This window comes from Zosterops lateralis (assembly GCF_965231275.1).
Source record: "Zosterops lateralis genome assembly, chromosome: 20".
NCBI lineage: Eukaryota > Metazoa > Chordata > Aves > Passeriformes > Zosteropidae > Zosterops > Zosterops lateralis.
The window spans coordinates 9888498-9906016 of NC_139780.1; the positions used below are offsets into that span (position 1 = coordinate 9888498).

Genomic DNA, 17519 nt, shown 5'->3' on the forward strand with positions numbered 1-17519 from the left:
AGCTGGAGCGCGGCCGCCCTTGCGCAATGCCCGCGGCTCCTCCGGGGCCTGCGCCAGCCCGGCGGGCCGAGGGGCGGCCAGGGGGCCGTGTGGCCTTGGGGACACACCCGTGTGGGGGGGTGGGGGATCACCCCGCCACCCCCCGGAACCTCGGAGCCGCCCCCTCTCTGCCCGGAACCCAAGCGTGGGCCGGGTTTCCCCGGCGGGGCGGTGCGGCGCTGTGCCGGTCCCCCTGCGGTAGCGCCGGCCCGGCTGGGACTCGCTGCTTCCTGATCCCGATCCCAATCCCTCCCCGCTGACCCCCATGGCCAAGCTGAGCCCTGCGGAGCCCCAGGCGGTGGCGCCGAGCGGGAAGAGCAAGAAGAGGAGGAAGAAGAGGAAGGCCCTGGGGGAAGCGGCGGCGCCGAGCGGCGCGGCCCGCGGGAAGAGCGTGAAGAGGAGGAAGAAGGGGAAGAAGGGGAAGGTCCTCGGGGAAGCGGCGGCCGCGTCCAAAGGCCCCGGCACGGCGGCTGTGCTGCCCCCCCGCAGCCCCCAGGATTTCTCCTCCAACTGGAAGGCGCTGCAGGAGGTGAGGAAGGCCGGGGGAGGCGGTGGGGGAGGCGGGACACAGCCCCGGGAGCGGCGGGGCCGGGCTGGCGGTGCCTGAACGCAGCTCCACGAGGGCAGGGACGCCTTCCACTGTCCCCGCGTGCTCCAAGCCCCAATGTCCAACCCGGCCTTGGGAATTTCCAGGGATGCAGGGGCAGCCACAGCTTCTCTGGGCACCCTATGCCAGGGCCTCAGCATCATCACAGAGAAGAATTTCTTCCCAATATCCCATCTAACCCTGCCCTCCGGCAGTTTGAAGTCATCCCCTTTGTCCTGTCGCTCCAAACTCTTGTGAATAGCCCCTCTCCCCCTTTCTTGAAGGCTCTTTTTAGCTACTGGAATGACACAGGTCACTCTAAAGCCTTCTCTTTTATTTTATCTTTTTTTTTTTTTTAATGTTATTTTAGGTGCTGAAACAAAAGGCAAATAACTCCAGCAAGCCCATCTCTGTAAGTCCAACAGACACCAAAAAGAAGCAGCCACTCAAAGCAGCCAAAAGCCCAGAAGTCCCAGCAGTCAATGGGAATGGGAATGTGGTAAAGGCCAAATCCACAAATAAGATGAACAATGGTTCTGCTAAAGCCAGTCCTCCTTTGGCCAAGCCAGAATCCAAGGAGGTTATAGCAAATAAGAACTTAAATGGCACCAAAAGCAACAGGAAAGGCTGCAAAGAAAAAAAGAAAAATAGCATTGTTGTGAAGGAGAAGGATGAGCTGAAACATAAGAGGAGGAAAGCTGAGGTACACGTGGAGCAGCAGCCCAAAGAGTGAGTATTTCAGGCAGCAGCCCTGCATGTGAATATTTATTTTGGGAGCATTCAAAACAGAGGTACATTCAAAACAGCTGCACTTTTCCAGACTAAATTCTGAAAGAAATAAAATTTGTTTTGCCCCTACTCCTCAGACACCTGCAGAAACCTGCAGAGGTGCCAGTGCCAGTCACAGACTTAATTTTCACTGGGTTTATGTCTTGCTTTGAAAAGTAAACACACTTTTTGTACAACAGACACCAGATTGCTTTGAGGCTGTTAAATGTAATTAAATCTGTTCTTGCCAGGGCTGACATCTGGTTTGATGACGTTGATCCAAAAGATATTGAAGCAGCAATAGGACCTGAAGCAGCAAAAATTGCCAGAAGGAACCTGGGACTTGAAACAGAGCAATCCCAGTCTGTGGAGCAGGTGCTGGTTAAGGAAAAGGCTTTTGATGGGTGAGTGACATTCCAGGGGGAGGGATGGCAGAAGTGTCAGGCTGATCAGAACTGGTCTGCACACTGAGCTGACATCTCCCAGCATCTGCTGCCAGGCAGGGGGATTATTGGGAAATATATTTACATTTCCACTTGGTACATGAATGGAAATCAAAGTTTTGGTGCCCTGCACCTCTTAGTTGATGCTGTTTTGCATCCTCAAAGGCAAAAAGGAGCCTCTATTGGGATATTTAGTGTGGCCTCGTTTGGGTTAAACAGAAGCTGCATTTGGGAACATTCCCAATGTCCTGTGTTCTTCAAAAAGTGACTGTTGCCCTGATTTTTCAGCTTTCTGAGGCTTTTACATTCTGGTGTTGGAGTTCTCAGGCTTGTAACAGAAACAGAGACTGATATTTTGTAAATAACACATTCCTTCCAGGGGGAAGGACAAATTGATGGACTTCTGAGTTGCCCACTGTGGTCAGAGGGGTGTTACTCTCATCCCCCAATCCCTGATCAAATTCCAAACCCTATTTAAACCCCAAACCATAATAAACCTTCTCTTTCTTTTCTCACTTCTCAACTTCATGGGTAAGTGTGGCTCTTTCATGTCCTCTAGCCACAAGTGACCTACTTTCTTTTCCTTGTTATCAATAGCAGAGTGATAGCACTGCACACTGTTACAGTTTGCATTTTCATAGAGGACCTGTTCAAATCAAGGTGTGAACCTTGTCAGCTGCACCTGGGCCCTGCAGAGCTGTCCCCAACTGTCCCTTTGCCTTTCAGGCTGACCAGAGCCGTGGCCATGGACTGTGAGATGGTGGGGGTGGGCCCCAAGGGCGAGGACAGCATCCTGGCTCGGGTCTCCATCGTCAACCAGTTTGGGAAGTGTGTTTATGACAAGTATGTCAAGCCCACAGAGAAGGTGACAGACTACAGGACAGCTGTCAGTGGCATTCGGCCTCAGAATATCAACACAGGTATGAGGGGCCCTCCCCCAAAAGGATTTTTAGAGGGAGGATTCAATGGGTTGTCACAGAAGCCTCATTGGCTGAGCTTGGAACAGTTTGAGACCTAATTTGGGAAAACAAAATGCTGAGATTTAAGTTCAACTTAATGCTAAGAAAAGCTGTGGGAAGAAGTGCTTTTATACAGTGATCACTAACACCCTTGAAGGAATTAAGTGGTGGAATATGGTATTAAAAAAAAAAAATCCTTTTCATGCTGTGCTCTGTATGGAATTCTCTGTGCACTGTACAACAACTACAGTCACAAGCATACAATTACTTTCCAGAAAAGATGCAGGGTTTGCTCATGGAAAGTGTTTCTTTGTGTGGCATTTTAGGTGAAGAGTTTAAAACTGTTCAGAAGGAGGTGGCTGAGATCCTGAAGGGAAGGATTTTAGTTGGCCACGCCTTACAGAATGATCTAAAGGTACATTGAGAATTAAATTTCTAATACATCATTGTGGATCAGAGGAACACACCTGAACTCCTGGAAACTGGTCCTGAATGCAGCCCGTGGCTGTATGAGCTGGGTCTGGTCCTTTCATGAGTTTAAAGTGTCTCTTACAATGGCTGGGAGGAAACAACAGGCAGCTGCACATTCAGCTCTGTAAAGTTTCATGCAATAACACATTTTAGACTGAAAGTGTGATTTCTTGTAGGTCTTACTTCTTGATCATCCTCAAAAGAAGATGAGGGACACACAGAGATACAAACCTTTCAAACAGAGAGTCAAGGTAAGAGACTGCTGGGAAGGTGCTCAATTAAGAGACTCCAGAGCTGCTGTGCTTGCTTTTGCCTGACCCTGTTCCTTCTTTCCTGCCTATGCACGCACAAATCTCATAATTCATTAATCATTCCTGATATTTCACCAGCAGAGGCTAAGATGTGCTATTCTTTGAGGAATGTAATATTTTGATAGCTACACCCATCTCTGTTATTTCAAGTCCTGCGAGACATGATTTATAGTTTGTGATCTTTTCTGTCTCTAGAGTTCCAGGCCATCCCTGAAGCTGCTCTGTGAGAGGCTGCTCAATGCTCAGGTGCAGACAGCAGAGCACTGCTCGGTAGGTTCCTCCTCAGAACATCCAGCTCTGGGCTCTGGATTCAGTCCACAATCTGTGCCTTCACCCCAGTGAAACTCAGCAAGCTCTGCTTGGACAGCAGCATCAGTGAGATTGGCATCTAAGTTTGCTCACTGTTTCCGGATTTCATAAACAACTTTTGCACAAGTCAGCTCTTAACTCTGAATTCTTGTTATTTTAAAATTCCCACGGGAAAAGGAAATGATCTGTTTACCATAAAAGCAGCTTTCTGCACTGGTGCACTGTACTAGGATGGATAAACAGTGGGAAAGGCTACACCTGAACCTCAGCAGATCCTTTATTTTAGTGGGCAGGAGGATGGAAAAGAGGAATGAACTGGGGAAGCAAAACTGGGAAGGGAGCATGTAGGTCCTGTATCAGGAGAATTTTGTCATTATGACTTTCCAAGTAACAATCAGAAATGCAGAGCCTTGTGCTGGGCCCTGCACTCTAAATACGCCATTTATCCCTTTCAGTAGGCACAGAGCCTAAATGTAAAAAGAGATCATGAAATGTTAATTGGAAGGATGGATTAAAATTATGAAAGATTTAGCTGCTTATTATCTCACATCCCTGTCTGGTCTGTTCTCTTTCAGATCCAGGATGCACAAGCTGCTATGAGACTTTACACCCTGGAGAAAAAGAAATGGGAAGCTGCTGTTAAGAGCAAAGCAAAAATTGTAAAACATAAAAACACAGGGTAGGATCTTCCATGTGCAGCAGTTGCTGGTTTGATGTCACATTCCAAATTTAGATATAAGTCAGAACTGACAGCAGCTACTTCATAAAATCAATCCAAAGACAATGGTCCAATAACCTGGAAGTACAGGAATGCTGCTGCCCAAGAAAGCTGCTGGTATCCCTGTGAATGGTCCCTGTGCCTGCTACCTGCTACTGTTTTCAAACAACCTTTGTAACAAATGCAGTTGGAAGAACTTCATCAGTTAAATTTCTTCAGTGGAAATAGACACTGAATAAGCTAAAAAAATAAATTATGATACAGGAAGGAAGAAACTGTCATTGCTTTGTCAAAACTCTGAGGATTAAAATCTTTATTTCAAGTATGTTGTGGTCCACAAAATGAGGTCTGCTACAAGGTGAATTCTTAATGATTGCTGTTAGTTACACAGTTGTGGTACCTAAACCAGCAATAAATACCTGTTTATATATTATTAATAGCCCAATATTCTTTTTTTTTTTTCTGGTGCAAGAATCTTCTAATAGAGGATCCAGGCTTTTGTATCCAGCAGTGGCCAAGTCCTGTTCTTAGACAAAGCATTTTTCCTTCCTCAGTTTCAAAAGTGTTGCACCCACCAGGGTCTGAATCTCCTGGAGGAAAATGTGAGAATTGTCAAACAAGATTACCTTGTTGCTCCATTTATTTTTGTATTCATTTATTAATAAAAACAATGTGTCTAACATAGATCTTTGAAGTGGCTGCTGTTGTTACAACAGGAGAGGGAGCTTTCTCCCCTCCTGTGATTGTTTTATTCTGTGCTGTTCATTGAAGGGGTGCAATGCCTGCAGGAGAACCTGGAGAACACTTTGGAACTGTCTTTGAAAACAATTCTGTAAATACATAACTCAAATCAGCAAAATTAGGACTAACCAGTTTTATTGGCTGGATGAACAAACCTAATTACTGATTTGCCAGGAAGCCATTGCAAAAGAAACATCAGTGTAAATACCTGTGATAACTCTGCTGTATTTTCATTTTTTTCAGTATGACTACTTGGTGAAATTTAATGCAAGTTAAATCTTCCCACAAAGTGTCAGAAAGTTTTTGTTGGTTTTTATTTGTTAACGATGCCACTTCCAAACCAAAAATAAATTGGATGTAATGTACTTACGGCTTTATTTTTATAAACTTCAGCCTGGTTTAGCATGAGGACTGTAGTAAATTAATGTAATGTTGCAAGAGATGAAAACGTAAGTTTTTAAAATTTCAGCATCAACAAGAAAAACAACTTTCAACTACTTATTCCCAGTAGCTAGAACTATCCTTAGAAAATCACTCTTCACTCCACATGCAGCTAATTCTCTAAATTTCTGCACTATGATCAAATCCCTCACCAGAAATAATATATTAATATACTTTATTATCACAGAGACTTCTCCATACCATGCTAAATGGAAACTGGAGTTTGATTTCACACAGCAGCTTTTCCACCTTCTGGGACCTCATATCCAGCATCACCTCATCTGCAGCGCAAATGAAAAGGAAATTTATGGTCATAGAACCACTACGAGTGGAGCAGGAGCTAAAGGAGCACAGGGAGAGGATAGAACTACACGAGGAGGAGGCAAGATAAGATAAAGTTAAAATGTTTTACCATCAGAGTGGTATTTGTTTGGAACAAGTGGAGTGAATTCTCAGGAGGATGCAAAGCAATTCTTTCCTGAGAGCAGTTCACATGTCCCTGGAGAGTTGCTGTTGGGGTTTTACTGATTTTGGGGATGGGAGAGAGGAAGAGACTCAAAAGTGGCAGCAGCAGCCATCTCACCATACTGAACCATCTCGTTCATCAGCAGGCACAGAGCCTCTGCCACCCCTGGATCCTCGAGGTGAAGGTGATATTCATCTTTGATCAGCTCTATTCCGCTGCCTTTTGGGTCCAGCAGAATTGCCAAAGCTGCAGTTTCTGCAGGGAAGACAAACACTGCTGGGTTCACTGTAGGTGCAGGATCTGCTTCCCCTCCCCTCACCAGCTGGCACACATCACATTTCCAAGAAGTTGTGGCCATTCTTTTCAGTCTTCCTAAAAACTATTCTGAAGAATATCTGGGAACAAGTAGAAGACCAGATGTGCAGCTGACACTGTTGTGCAGGGCAGAAGTGATTTTAATGACTGTTTTTGTGTTGATGGAGCTGGTTGGTGTTAATGAAAGCAGAAGTGCTGAATGTTACCTGAGAGCCTCACAAGGCTGGCTAATGCCAGGCAGGCATTCTTCACCAGCACTGCTCTTTCTGGGTTCATCCTGAGTGCATCCAGCAAAAGTGCTGCTGTGGGCTCATAGTCACTGTCAGCTAAGCAACCTTTAAAGGAAAAAAAACAAAACACACAGAAAAGCCCAAAATTTCCAATATCCTCCAGGCCAAAAGAATAAAGAGTCCTGAATACTCAACTTATTCTGCTGATGGGGAATAGAAATGAGATTGCTGAGGGTGTTTTGCTCAGTTTTTCCCAGTGGAATAATGGCACAAGGGCAGGCAGTAGGTAAATGTGACAATATTCTTGCAAGAGGAAGAAAAAGAGTAGTACTGCAAGGATGGGTTCCTTAGTGCAAATTATAATGAAAAATATTATTTCTTTTTTTAACATGAAACACTGTTCCAAATCAACCAAGCAAATTAGCTACCCACCAATGGAGTCCCCATTAGCAGTATCTGGTGATTTAATTGCTGCAGCTCATCAGAAATGGCTTCATTAGGGAGTCACAGAGTGAGTGCAGGGAAGAGCAGCCAAGAGAGGATGCAAGTTCCTCTCTCTGCTGCCATCTGCAGAGCCTGCTCCAGGCAGGGCGCCTGGATTGCAGGATCACCACGGACATGCAGATATCCCAGCCTTTTCCATGCCCAGGGGACAGGGAGATGGGAACACACACCTTGGAGTGCCAGTGCCCACAGGGCTGAGCAGGCTGACTCTGCAACCACTCCGTTCTGGAGGTGTTCCTGAAGCACTGCAGAGGTGACAGGGAGAGCTCTTGCCAGCGCTGCTTGGTCTGCATTATTCTCTGAATTACCTTAACAGAAAGAAAATGCACCAGGCAGAGTTATTTAATGGAGTAATGATATCATTGTATGTCAAATTGTATCAGTAAAACTTTAATGGGTATTGGCATTGGAATAATGCAACGTTGTTTTAGTCTGGAGGGCAGCAGAGGGAAGGAATCAAAAATGTACAAAACCAAACCAAGTGCTACAGGACTAATAAATAATTCTGTTTATTGGAGAAAGCTGAACTTCTGCAGAACTAGTGTTGTTTGTCATTTAAATTATGCATAGGGATCACAGCAAGAAACCTCCAGAAATAGTCACAGTTTCGACAGAATCTGGGCTGCAGGATGGAAATTCATTCAGCTGTCCTATAAATCCAGTGGGTAATTTGCTGCTCAGAGGGAATAAAACACACCAAGTGCAACTGTGCACAATCTGTCCTTCCAGCCTTCCAGGATGATCAGAATACCACACACCTCTACCGGAACAAATCAGTAAATATAAAATCAGGTCATATCTTGGCCTGAACAGCTCCAATTTGACACCTTATCACATAAAGGGTTGCTAAAAAGCTCTGTATTAATTTTTATTTTTATCTAATTTAACTCTGGATCACAAAGTGATTGTAGAAATTGTAGATCACAAAGTGCTGTGAAAACAACTGTCCAGAATCACAAAATCAGATTGGTTTGGGTTGGAATGAACCTTAAAGATCATCTCATTCCAGCTCTCTGGAACAAGAATGGGAGAAAATCCAATCCCAGTGACAGGAATGTCTGAACTCGATTAGGCTCAATACCTGCTGCCCTTCAGTCCCAATACTCTGCTGTGTTCTACTCACCACTCACAGCCAAACTCCAGAGAACGGCACAGCAAGAGAGGCAGATCTTCTCATTATGAGGAAAACGTCTTAAAATTGATAGAAGGTCTGGAATGATCCCAACTTTCCTCAGGTTCTCCACAGCTACTTCTGAAAACCACAGAAACTCTACAGAACCTGATATTTTTGTCCCACTCACTGGCCTCGGAACAGGCAGCACTAACCGTGTTTAAACCGAGATAACAGAGCCGGTAACACGAGCCCATCAGCAGGACAAAAGGAAGCAAGAGAACAGATAGAATGCTTTAACAAGATGCACTTAACCCAGCTGATCCTTTCACATGGAGGCCTGGCCATCCTTTTTCCTCACAGACTTGGAATTCACAGAGCAGGAAAGGAACTGAGAGGATGTAAATCAATTTTTCACCTGTTTCCATTTTAATGATTCAAAATAAGCTTCAGAATTTGGAAGCACTGGATAAAAATAGTTTGGTCTTAGACATGATTTTTTTGTAATAATTTTTTTTGCAGAGCTCTTCCTTGCTGCTAAATCCTACTGTAACCATTTCTAAAAAACAGTCTTTGATGATTGTTGAACTCACACTGAAAACAACTAAAAATACTATAAATATTTAGCAATTACAAGTTCAGAAGAAAAGAAAAGAAAACAAAGTAGAGAAGTTAGGGAGAATATTGCAATTCATCATGGCACAGACCAAAACAGAATTCAGGTTCTCTGCCCTCATTTTCTCAAGCATTACTATCTGCATAGTTTATACTTGTTTCCAAACTAAGAGGAAATATAGAATTGTATTTCCTACAGTGGTCCTGTAAATCTCTGAAGCCTCAGCATTGTATCTTAAACTTTCAGGGGTGTTATCAATATCTGGTCAATCTTACCAATATTACCACTATTAGAATAATAATGATAATTATATTTAATGTGTTTAAAATATTTAATATATTTAATTAATATAATTAGATAATTACATTAATAATTAATCCACACCTCTCAGTGAAGTCACAACTTCTGCACTGTATCTTGGATTTGTTTCAAAAAGTAAAAATAAATTAATATCCCCCAAAGAATGAGCAAGGCGACTCACCACTGGCTGAAGCCATCATCAATAATGTGCAGAGCATTGAAAGGAACACTTCATTTTCAGAATGTTTCCTCACTGTGTGTAACAGGCAGCTGGCCACACTCTCATCCAGGGCCATCATCACCCCCTGCTCCAGAGCTGTCACCACAAACATTGGAATAGAATAAAGATTTCAGTGGTTCTGAATGAAATTTGAATCCCTTGCCCTCCAATCAGCATAGCAAAACATTCAATTAACAGCATTTCTTCACATCAAATAAGCGAAAGTTAATTTAAACATTTTGCTAAAACTCAATTCCTAGTATTGTTAAGCTCATATCATGAGGTGGTTTGGGGGTAAATTGCCATGAAAGTGACAGCAGGGACCCCACAAGAAACCCCAAACCACTTTTATGGTTTAAAATTTAAACACCAAACCAATAAGAGTCTTATTTATGCCCTCTAGCAACACTCTACATGACATGAAAACAAATTCAGACAAGATCAGCACCTATATTTAAAATTCACTAGAATTAACACAGAATTCCTGCATGCCAGTCCTGAAGGAAGGCCATGAGAATTCAGAAAGCTGCTTAACTTCTTTAGTCCTTTAAATTTACCCCCTAAAACTGTTAATGGAGCAGATAATGGGTTCAGTAATCTTTACAAGACCCAGCAGAAGGAGGAAGTCTTAAAATTGTACCTTGACTAAGAATTTCAAGCAATAAAATGCAGCCTTCCACTTGTAAATCCAGAGAAACTATGTGAGTCTTCATGGCAAGAGTGATCACTTCTGTGCATGTCAGCAGATAGGGGAATGCTGTGGGGGAAAGAAAGCTTTTGAGGAAAGGTTCTTGAATCAAAAAGAGCAAAACAGAGTGTTTTTAACCTGTGTGGGAAATGTCTCCTATCAATTAAAGCTAAGAATAAAAGCTGAGTTTTAACATCATAAGCCAATGCCAGCATTAAAATGCTGTCAAAGGACAGAGAATTTTTGTAAGTGATTTAACACAGTGCTTTGAATTATTAACCTTCATCTGAAAGCTTCTTTTGAAAAATGTGCAGTTTCTGGGAGAAAATACACAGCTTTCACCCTCACAGCTCTACCAGACACACAGGAATTAGCCATGTGTAGCCTCCTTTTGCTCTGCCAGCCTTGCAGCCCCAGGAATCACCCCCAAGTCATCCCAGGACTGGTGGAAATTACCTTCCTCAAATGTCAGTTTGTTACCACTTCAAATATCACAGGGTTTGGGGTTTTTTTCCCCCCAGTGCCCATTTTTGTCATCCAGTAAAACCCCTCTACTGGTTAACAAAAGCATGCACAGAACAAGTATTAACACAATCCCATCAGCTACAGCTCTGGAGAAATAGAAAGAGAGCAAGTTCATTCTCATGTATGGACATAAAAAAAAAAGTTTTCCCCTTTTTATTATCTCAAAATGCGAGGAAGGAACAGAATAAATAAATAAATAGATCAAATAGTGCCTTACCACTTTTATCCTTTACAAAGCTGGCAAGGTGCTGAATGCCTTTAGCCTGGACTTCTTCAATATCCCAGGAAGCCTGCATGAATTCTGAGAAACCAGGGAAGTTCTTCCAACCATTCCACACAAACACTTACACAGAGCACTCAAATTGCCTCTGTTTTGTGCAAGATGTGAATCCATATGAATGAAAATAAATGGAATTTGGGATTGTTGAAAAGAGAAAAACTTTTCCCCCCAGCTCATTAAACATTTCAATATTAAGTGTTAATAAAGTGTTATGATTAATAATGTATTTGGCATTCTATATACATTTTTGGGAATCTGTTGGAATATTTAATCAGAGCAGGGATAGGAGCTTTAAATGCATTATTCCAATAGACTTTTCAGATTAAAATAACATCTTCCTCACTTAGAAGGAAAATAATGGAGCAGATCCTTTGTGGCATAAATTAGCAAAGATGTTACAATACAAAGAAAACAAGTGGAGCTCCCAAATTTTGGGGAATTACCTCTGACCCTTTTTAACTTTTGCAGTAGGAATGGCTGAGAATCTGAGGAATTTAGAGAAGAAGCTGCATAGTTATCCTTGCTCCAAACAGTAACCCATCTTATTTCAGGTAAATTTAATGTCCAAGAATTTATTTCCAAGTGGAATACATCCCGACTGGAAGACTCTATTTCCTATAAAAATCAACTTTACATTAATCTTATTCTCCTTTTTACCTAGAACACTTTCAACTCCTCCTTGAAAGGACACATCTGTTATTGTGGGAGACAGAGACTTCTTCAGTTTTATTGAGGTGGCACCCGCAAAGGTCAGGCATTTCCTAGTAAATGGAACAGCAACCAGATCCCTGGAATTTCAAGAGATAAAAGCAGCAGCAGTGAGTTACAACTGGAAAGTTAGAAAAGAAAAAAACCTACAGGCATGATTTCATTTTGATATAAAAAATGTAATACTCCTTCTAGACTAGGTTATTTTTTACAGAACTTAAACAATTTACTTCAAAGCAGCTCAAGAAAGAGCTCATATTGCACAAGCCATGTCAAGTCCAGGCTAATAAAATTGTCTAAAACACGAATTGATAATATAACTGCAAAAAGGGGCACCTGTGCACCTCAGTGTCCACTCTGAATGAATATCAAGTCTTTAATATCTCAATTTGCTGAGGTAGAAGGATAAGCAATGTTAACTCAACCCTATCCAACAGCAGCTAATACTCCCAATTTGTGGAGGTAGGAGGAGTTTGGGACCAAATAAATCAAGGGAAGGCAGCCAGAACTCACCTTGCTGTGGGTCTCATTCTGGGCTCAACCTGTAGCATCATCAATAAAATTGGAAAGAAAGGCAAATATCTGCTTTCTCCATCCTGCATCAGGGTCAGGACTCGCTCAAGGCAGCTGCTGCCCCCTCTGAGATCCCGCAGTAAGGAATTTCTCTCTTCTGCCTGGGAAGAGCACAGTGTCAGAGAGCCCTCACACACTCAGAGATCCTGATGAGCCCAGGACCCTTCCAACCCCTGATAAATCACTCTTACACACGTTCAGAGCAAAGCAGCTCATCATATCAAGGAGGACACAGCCCAGAGACCAGATGTCAGATTTCTCAGTGAAAGAAAATCCAAATGTTTCTGGAGCCATCCAAGACTTGCTTTCTGTAGGAACAGGAATGATGTGGTGACATTGTGCTTCCAAAAATGACAAAACACGCTGTAACTAATGAACATTTTTCTAAGATGTTTCTGAGGACAAAGCTAAAAAGGATTCCAACTGTATTGATTGCAGAAACTCACACACAGATCTACATTTCTCACTTGTGAGCGCAATGAATGCTGCAGACGACTGCCAATGAAAATCTTATTTAGAAGATAAATAGTTTAATGCAAAGAAAGGAGAGGGAAGATAACTTTTCCCCTCTTATCTAATTTTTCTCTGAGGTCTAAAAACATCAACCACAACTGAAATAATTTTAAAAATACAGTAGGAAAGAAAAAAAACCCTACCTTCTTCCACTCTTATTTTCCATTTCAGCCCATCTTTCACAAGTGTTTCAGTACTGAAGTCACTCAGCATGAAAGATGCTTCACCAGTCACAAGGATGTTTGATGGCTTGAGATTTCTGCAACACAAATATTTTCTGTCAGCCTGTGAAATTGGAGTCTAATGACATATAATTACATATTCCCTGCATCTTCAGCCTCAGAAGGGTTGGGTTGGTTTTTGTAGTGTTGTTTTTTTTGGTTGGGTGATTGGTTTGGACATCTTTTGTTTGTGTTTTGTTTGTTTGGGTGTTTGTTTTTTTTTTTTAATCTACAAGTGATAATCAACCAAAATACAATTCTTTTCCTCTCTAAATGCTTAAAAATTTGTGCTTGGGACACAGATTGATCTGAGCATGGAATGCAAGGGTTGTCTTTTATTCAGATACACAAACTTTGTCCATCACAGCCACCAAAATGTGAGCATTTACATAGATGTACAAATTTTTAAATATATATATATTAAAAAAAGCCAAGAGATAATAACTCAGTCAAATGAGTATTTCACACAAAACTCAAGAAATAGGTAACTTTAGAAGTAAAAAAAAAAAAGACAATCTAAAGTCTGGAATTTCTATCCCTCTACTTCTCCTTTTGGAAGACTGAAATTCCCTACCTCTGAGCACTGTGCTGAACCAACATTGCAAAGAACAAGGGCCTGTCAGACGAAGAGAATGAGATTTTTGCTCACCTGTGCCAAATATTTTGCTTGTGTATGTAAAACAAAGCATCCACCATCTGTCCCAGGAACTTCTGAACTACCTGTGGAGGGAAAAAAAACATGAAAGTGTAACACAAACTTTCAAATATCTTTCAGAAGTGAGTTTCCAAAACCACCCTCCTGTGCTTTGAAGGCTTTAGGGAGGATTTTTAGAAAGAAGAAGCACCATAAAACCAACAAGTCTCTCAGTTCAAACAGGTGCCTCTTCTGTAGTTTTTACCTTGTCTGTTATCTTTTCTGACTTCTGCCTCTTTTCCTCGATTAGAGCTGAAAGATCTCCTTGGCCTGAGTGCTGCATCACCAGGCAGAGGAACAGAGATGAGACCTGCAATAAAACATTGCACCAAAACTGCTGAACTCTGTGCAGGTAAGAGAGACAAAACCAAACTCGTGGGTGTGATGTTCACAGTACAAAAGGGCTCTGAGGTGATTATTCTCTCACAGAAGAGACAATGTTTAATATCTTTCATTAAAAATACAGCATGCTCATTGTTTTAGCAAATAAAATCACCACTATCAAGCATCTTATCTGAAGCTGTATGGGATAATTCAAATCAATTATATATCCATAAAATCATCAAAGATTCTGTCCAAGCACTGAAGAAAATCTGCAAATAAATAAGTCAGGTCTTTCAGCTTCTTATGGTCTCCTATAGAAGGGTTTTCCTGCAGGCATGAAAATCTGAATTCCCATCAGAATCTGGGAGTCTTTCATGTGATGGACTCCAAGCCATACATATTCACAGCTTTTTATTGTGTGTATGTGCTTTAGAAGAAAAAAAAATCAGGCTTGTTTCAAATCAAAAAACCTTTTTTAGCATCTCAACCCAATGACCCCAAGTTAAAATCTGTGAATATGCTCATGTACCCAAAGCATAAACCACACATAACCAATTCTGCTACACTCTCACCTTGCTATTCCAAGTCACAAACAATTCCTTGTAAGTACAGATGTTAGAATGGTGGAGTTTTAGTAAATCCATTGCCTGCATAGAATAAAAAAGATAAAAGAGAGACAGCTTTCTATAGCTACACAGTCCTTCCCTTTTAATAGGACGTTAAATAACACCCAAAGCCAGTCCCTCACTTGTTCACGTCACATTTCTGACCAAACTCTTCCAAAGTGCCTGCTCTGTTAAATATTTGCATACACAAATGTGGAAAGAAGGAAAATATTTCACTCAGCCTCTACTCAGTGCTGCAACAGCCTTGTGAGATGCCAAGATATAAACTGATCCACAGTGAGATGATGTGTGAACCACCCCCTTCTTTGGTTCCTAACACCCAAACCTGAAAACATTTCTTAGAATGTAAGTCAGGATGACTTTTAAAGTGCAGCCATTATTTCCTGTAACCTCCATGCAAGCTTTAACCTCAGCAAACACAATCGCACGAGAGATTTTTATCTCACTGAAGGTGGTTTTCCTGCAGGGCTCTCACAAATCCTAATCGCTTCAGCAAATTTGCTGATTATGTGGAAGATAAAAAGAATTCAGGTTACTCTTCTATAGTTGTGTTTGTGGCTGTGGAGGCACAACAGAAAAACTGAAAAGAGCCACGCTCCCAGATGGCATAATTGCATTTATTTTAATAGATGTACTTCAGTCTTTATTTCAACAGGAAAAATTGGATCAGGCTTTAGTGGTAATGCCATATTTGGTACACAAAGGAGTGACCACTCTGACTGGGATAAAACATCTGCACAGACATTTATTCTCCTTTTTTTTCCAACTCCAGATGCTGTGCATACTGGGCACTGGGAGACTCATCCATCATGTGCTATCCCACATATTTTATTGAAACCATTTTTTGGTATTTTAAGAGTGCTTCTGATGCTTCTAACTCAAGGCATTGAAACAAGTTTGCATGAAAAAAAAGAGTACAAAGAGAGAAAATCATTCACATTTAAAAAGTCCAACTCTGAGAAATTATCATATCATGAAATATGTTATCTAGACATCAAGTTATTAATAAACTACAAACAGACCAAGCTTCTCCTACATCTTAAAGGAAAAAAGGATGAGTTTTGTTCTTTGGCTTCACAAAGCAAGTTAAAATTCTGAGAAAGGGCTACCCCTTTGAGAAAAGCTGTCCATTTGAATTTACATATTCAAAAATAAGAACAATGAATATAAACCCCTGGCCTGAGCCCAAACAGAGGGCAGAGAGCATGGCCCACAAATAGTCCTGCCTGATTATATACTCATTATTTACTCAGCTAATCCTTGTAGATAAAAGACTTGGTTCTATCAAGACTTTGGTCTTTGTAAGTGAAGTAGTAAAGAAAAGACTGCACCAATACCTCCTTCAAGGCCACATTTGCTTGGTGTTGGTCAATGCATTCAACCTGCACCAAACAAGAGACAGGGATGAGACTGTAACAGAAACACTGGGGAACTTCGAGCCAGAACACTCTTATCAAGGTGACTGGACTGCAAATGACATAAATTTTCAATGATAGAATGTTTGGGGCAGTTTTGGTGTGGGGAGATGGGTAAAACAGAGCTGAAAATGTGTGTGTGACAGACAGTGCTTCTACACTGTCAGGGCAGCAGTGAGCTGAGGTGAGAACACTAGGGGGAACTAGCAGGGCTGCTGCCCTTTCCCCACCCTGAGCCTCAACATTCCAGTAAATGATCTGAATCTCCCATTTTCCAAAAAAGCAGCACTGTAATGAGCCATCCCACTCTTACCCAGCAGCTGAGCTGCCCAGCCTGGGTCTCCCGCTACTATGGTGGCGCTTCTGGAGAAAACAAACACGCCAAACCCTTGTTTTCATAACAACCACCTGCTCACCTGCTTTATTGCATATTTCTTCTGGGCACCCTGGTCTGTTTTCAGCTGAGCTGTCAGCATTGTGCCCAGTGCCCCGGGCTGGAGCTGCTCCAGCACCTGCGGGGCACAGACACACCCAAAGCACCTGCTCAGTGAGGGCAGAGCAACTGAGGCAAAAAAATTCCCCTTTTGTTCACTTTTCCATAGGAACCTTCCATACAGGGAACACCTCTAGCTCTCCATGGCAGGACTAGGGACACCCCTACCTTCACCCCAACTCCTGACAGGGACACAGGCCTTCCTTCCCCTCCGTCCTCTTCAGGACATTCCCTATGCTGAAAATACCCCTGGGACTACCCACACCCCCGCCAGGACCACCTAACCCCTCCCAGGGCGACTCAACACCCACTTCCTGTGCCTGTGTGCTGCTCTCAGAAATGCTCTCCACAGCATTTCCCTCATAAACCCCTCATAAACCCCTCCAGCACCACTTAATCCCCTCAAAGTCACTCACATCGTGTCCCCAAAGGCACCCACAGTCCCTGCCCTACTCAAAGACCCCACCTCAGGGCCATGTACCCCACACAGACCCCTCCAGCATCACTTAACCCGCTCAGAGTCACTCACACCATGTCCCCAAAGGCACCCACAGTCCCTGCCCTGCTCATAGACCTCACCTCAGGGCCACGTACCCCACACAGACCCCTCCAGCACCACCTACACCTCCACAACGCTGCAGCCACCCACTTATTGCCGAGTAGAGCTTAAGCCTGAGGGTAGCACCTCATATTTTTCCATGGCGGGGACACAGCCCGACCTCCCGCCCGGGCCTGCGGGACAGTGGCCCTGAAGGCGTGAGGCTCCCCCCTCACGCAGGAGTATGGAGGGCGCGGCCCCTTTAAGAGCCCCGAGGGGCGTGTCGGGGGCGTGTCCCCGCGGGGAGGCCCCGCCCCCCGTGCGCCGGCGCGGCGGCGCCTTCAAGGCCCGGCCCGTCCGACGTGGCAGCGCC

At 43.0% G+C, this 17519-nt stretch overlaps 2 protein-coding genes across 6 annotated transcripts; one reads left to right on the plus strand and one right to left on the minus strand.

Annotated features, from left to right (window-relative positions):
• The first annotated feature begins 230 nt into the window (after positions 1-230).
• REXO4 (REX4 homolog, 3'-5' exonuclease) lies at positions 231-5720 on the plus strand. Its single transcript, XM_083875830.1, has 8 exons — positions 231-568; positions 996-1354; positions 1645-1797; positions 2563-2756; positions 3122-3210; positions 3443-3517; positions 3773-3847; positions 4462-5720. The coding sequence occupies exons 1-8, from the start codon at positions 305-307 to the stop codon at positions 4567-4569; spliced, it is 1317 nt and encodes a 438-aa protein (XP_083731956.1). The 5' UTR covers positions 231-304; the 3' UTR covers positions 4570-5720.
• Positions 5084-17395, minus strand: STKLD1 (serine/threonine kinase like domain containing 1). 5 transcript variants are annotated; one of them, XM_083875825.1, is made up of 19 exons: positions 17294-17390; positions 16532-16627; positions 16038-16082; positions 14647-14721; positions 13956-14060; positions 13706-13776; positions 12979-13094; positions 12518-12630; positions 12263-12423; positions 11699-11829; positions 10979-11062; positions 10189-10305; positions 9510-9644; positions 8425-8553; positions 7472-7609; positions 6774-6902; positions 6370-6507; positions 5988-6067; positions 5084-5194 (listed from the first exon to the last, which is right to left on the minus strand). In XM_083875825.1, the coding sequence occupies exons 1-19, from the start codon at positions 17306-17308 to the stop codon at positions 5132-5134; spliced, it is 1941 nt and encodes a 646-aa protein (XP_083731951.1). In that variant the 5' UTR covers positions 17309-17390; the 3' UTR covers positions 5084-5131. The 5 variants fall into 5 exon arrangements, with proteins under 5 accessions (XP_083731951.1, XP_083731952.1, XP_083731953.1 ...); XM_083875826.1 differs by lacking the exon at positions 17294-17390 and adding an exon at positions 17203-17221; XM_083875827.1 differs by lacking the exon at positions 16532-16627 and having other exon boundaries at positions 17294-17395.
• Positions 17396-17519: the final 124 nt, after the last annotated feature.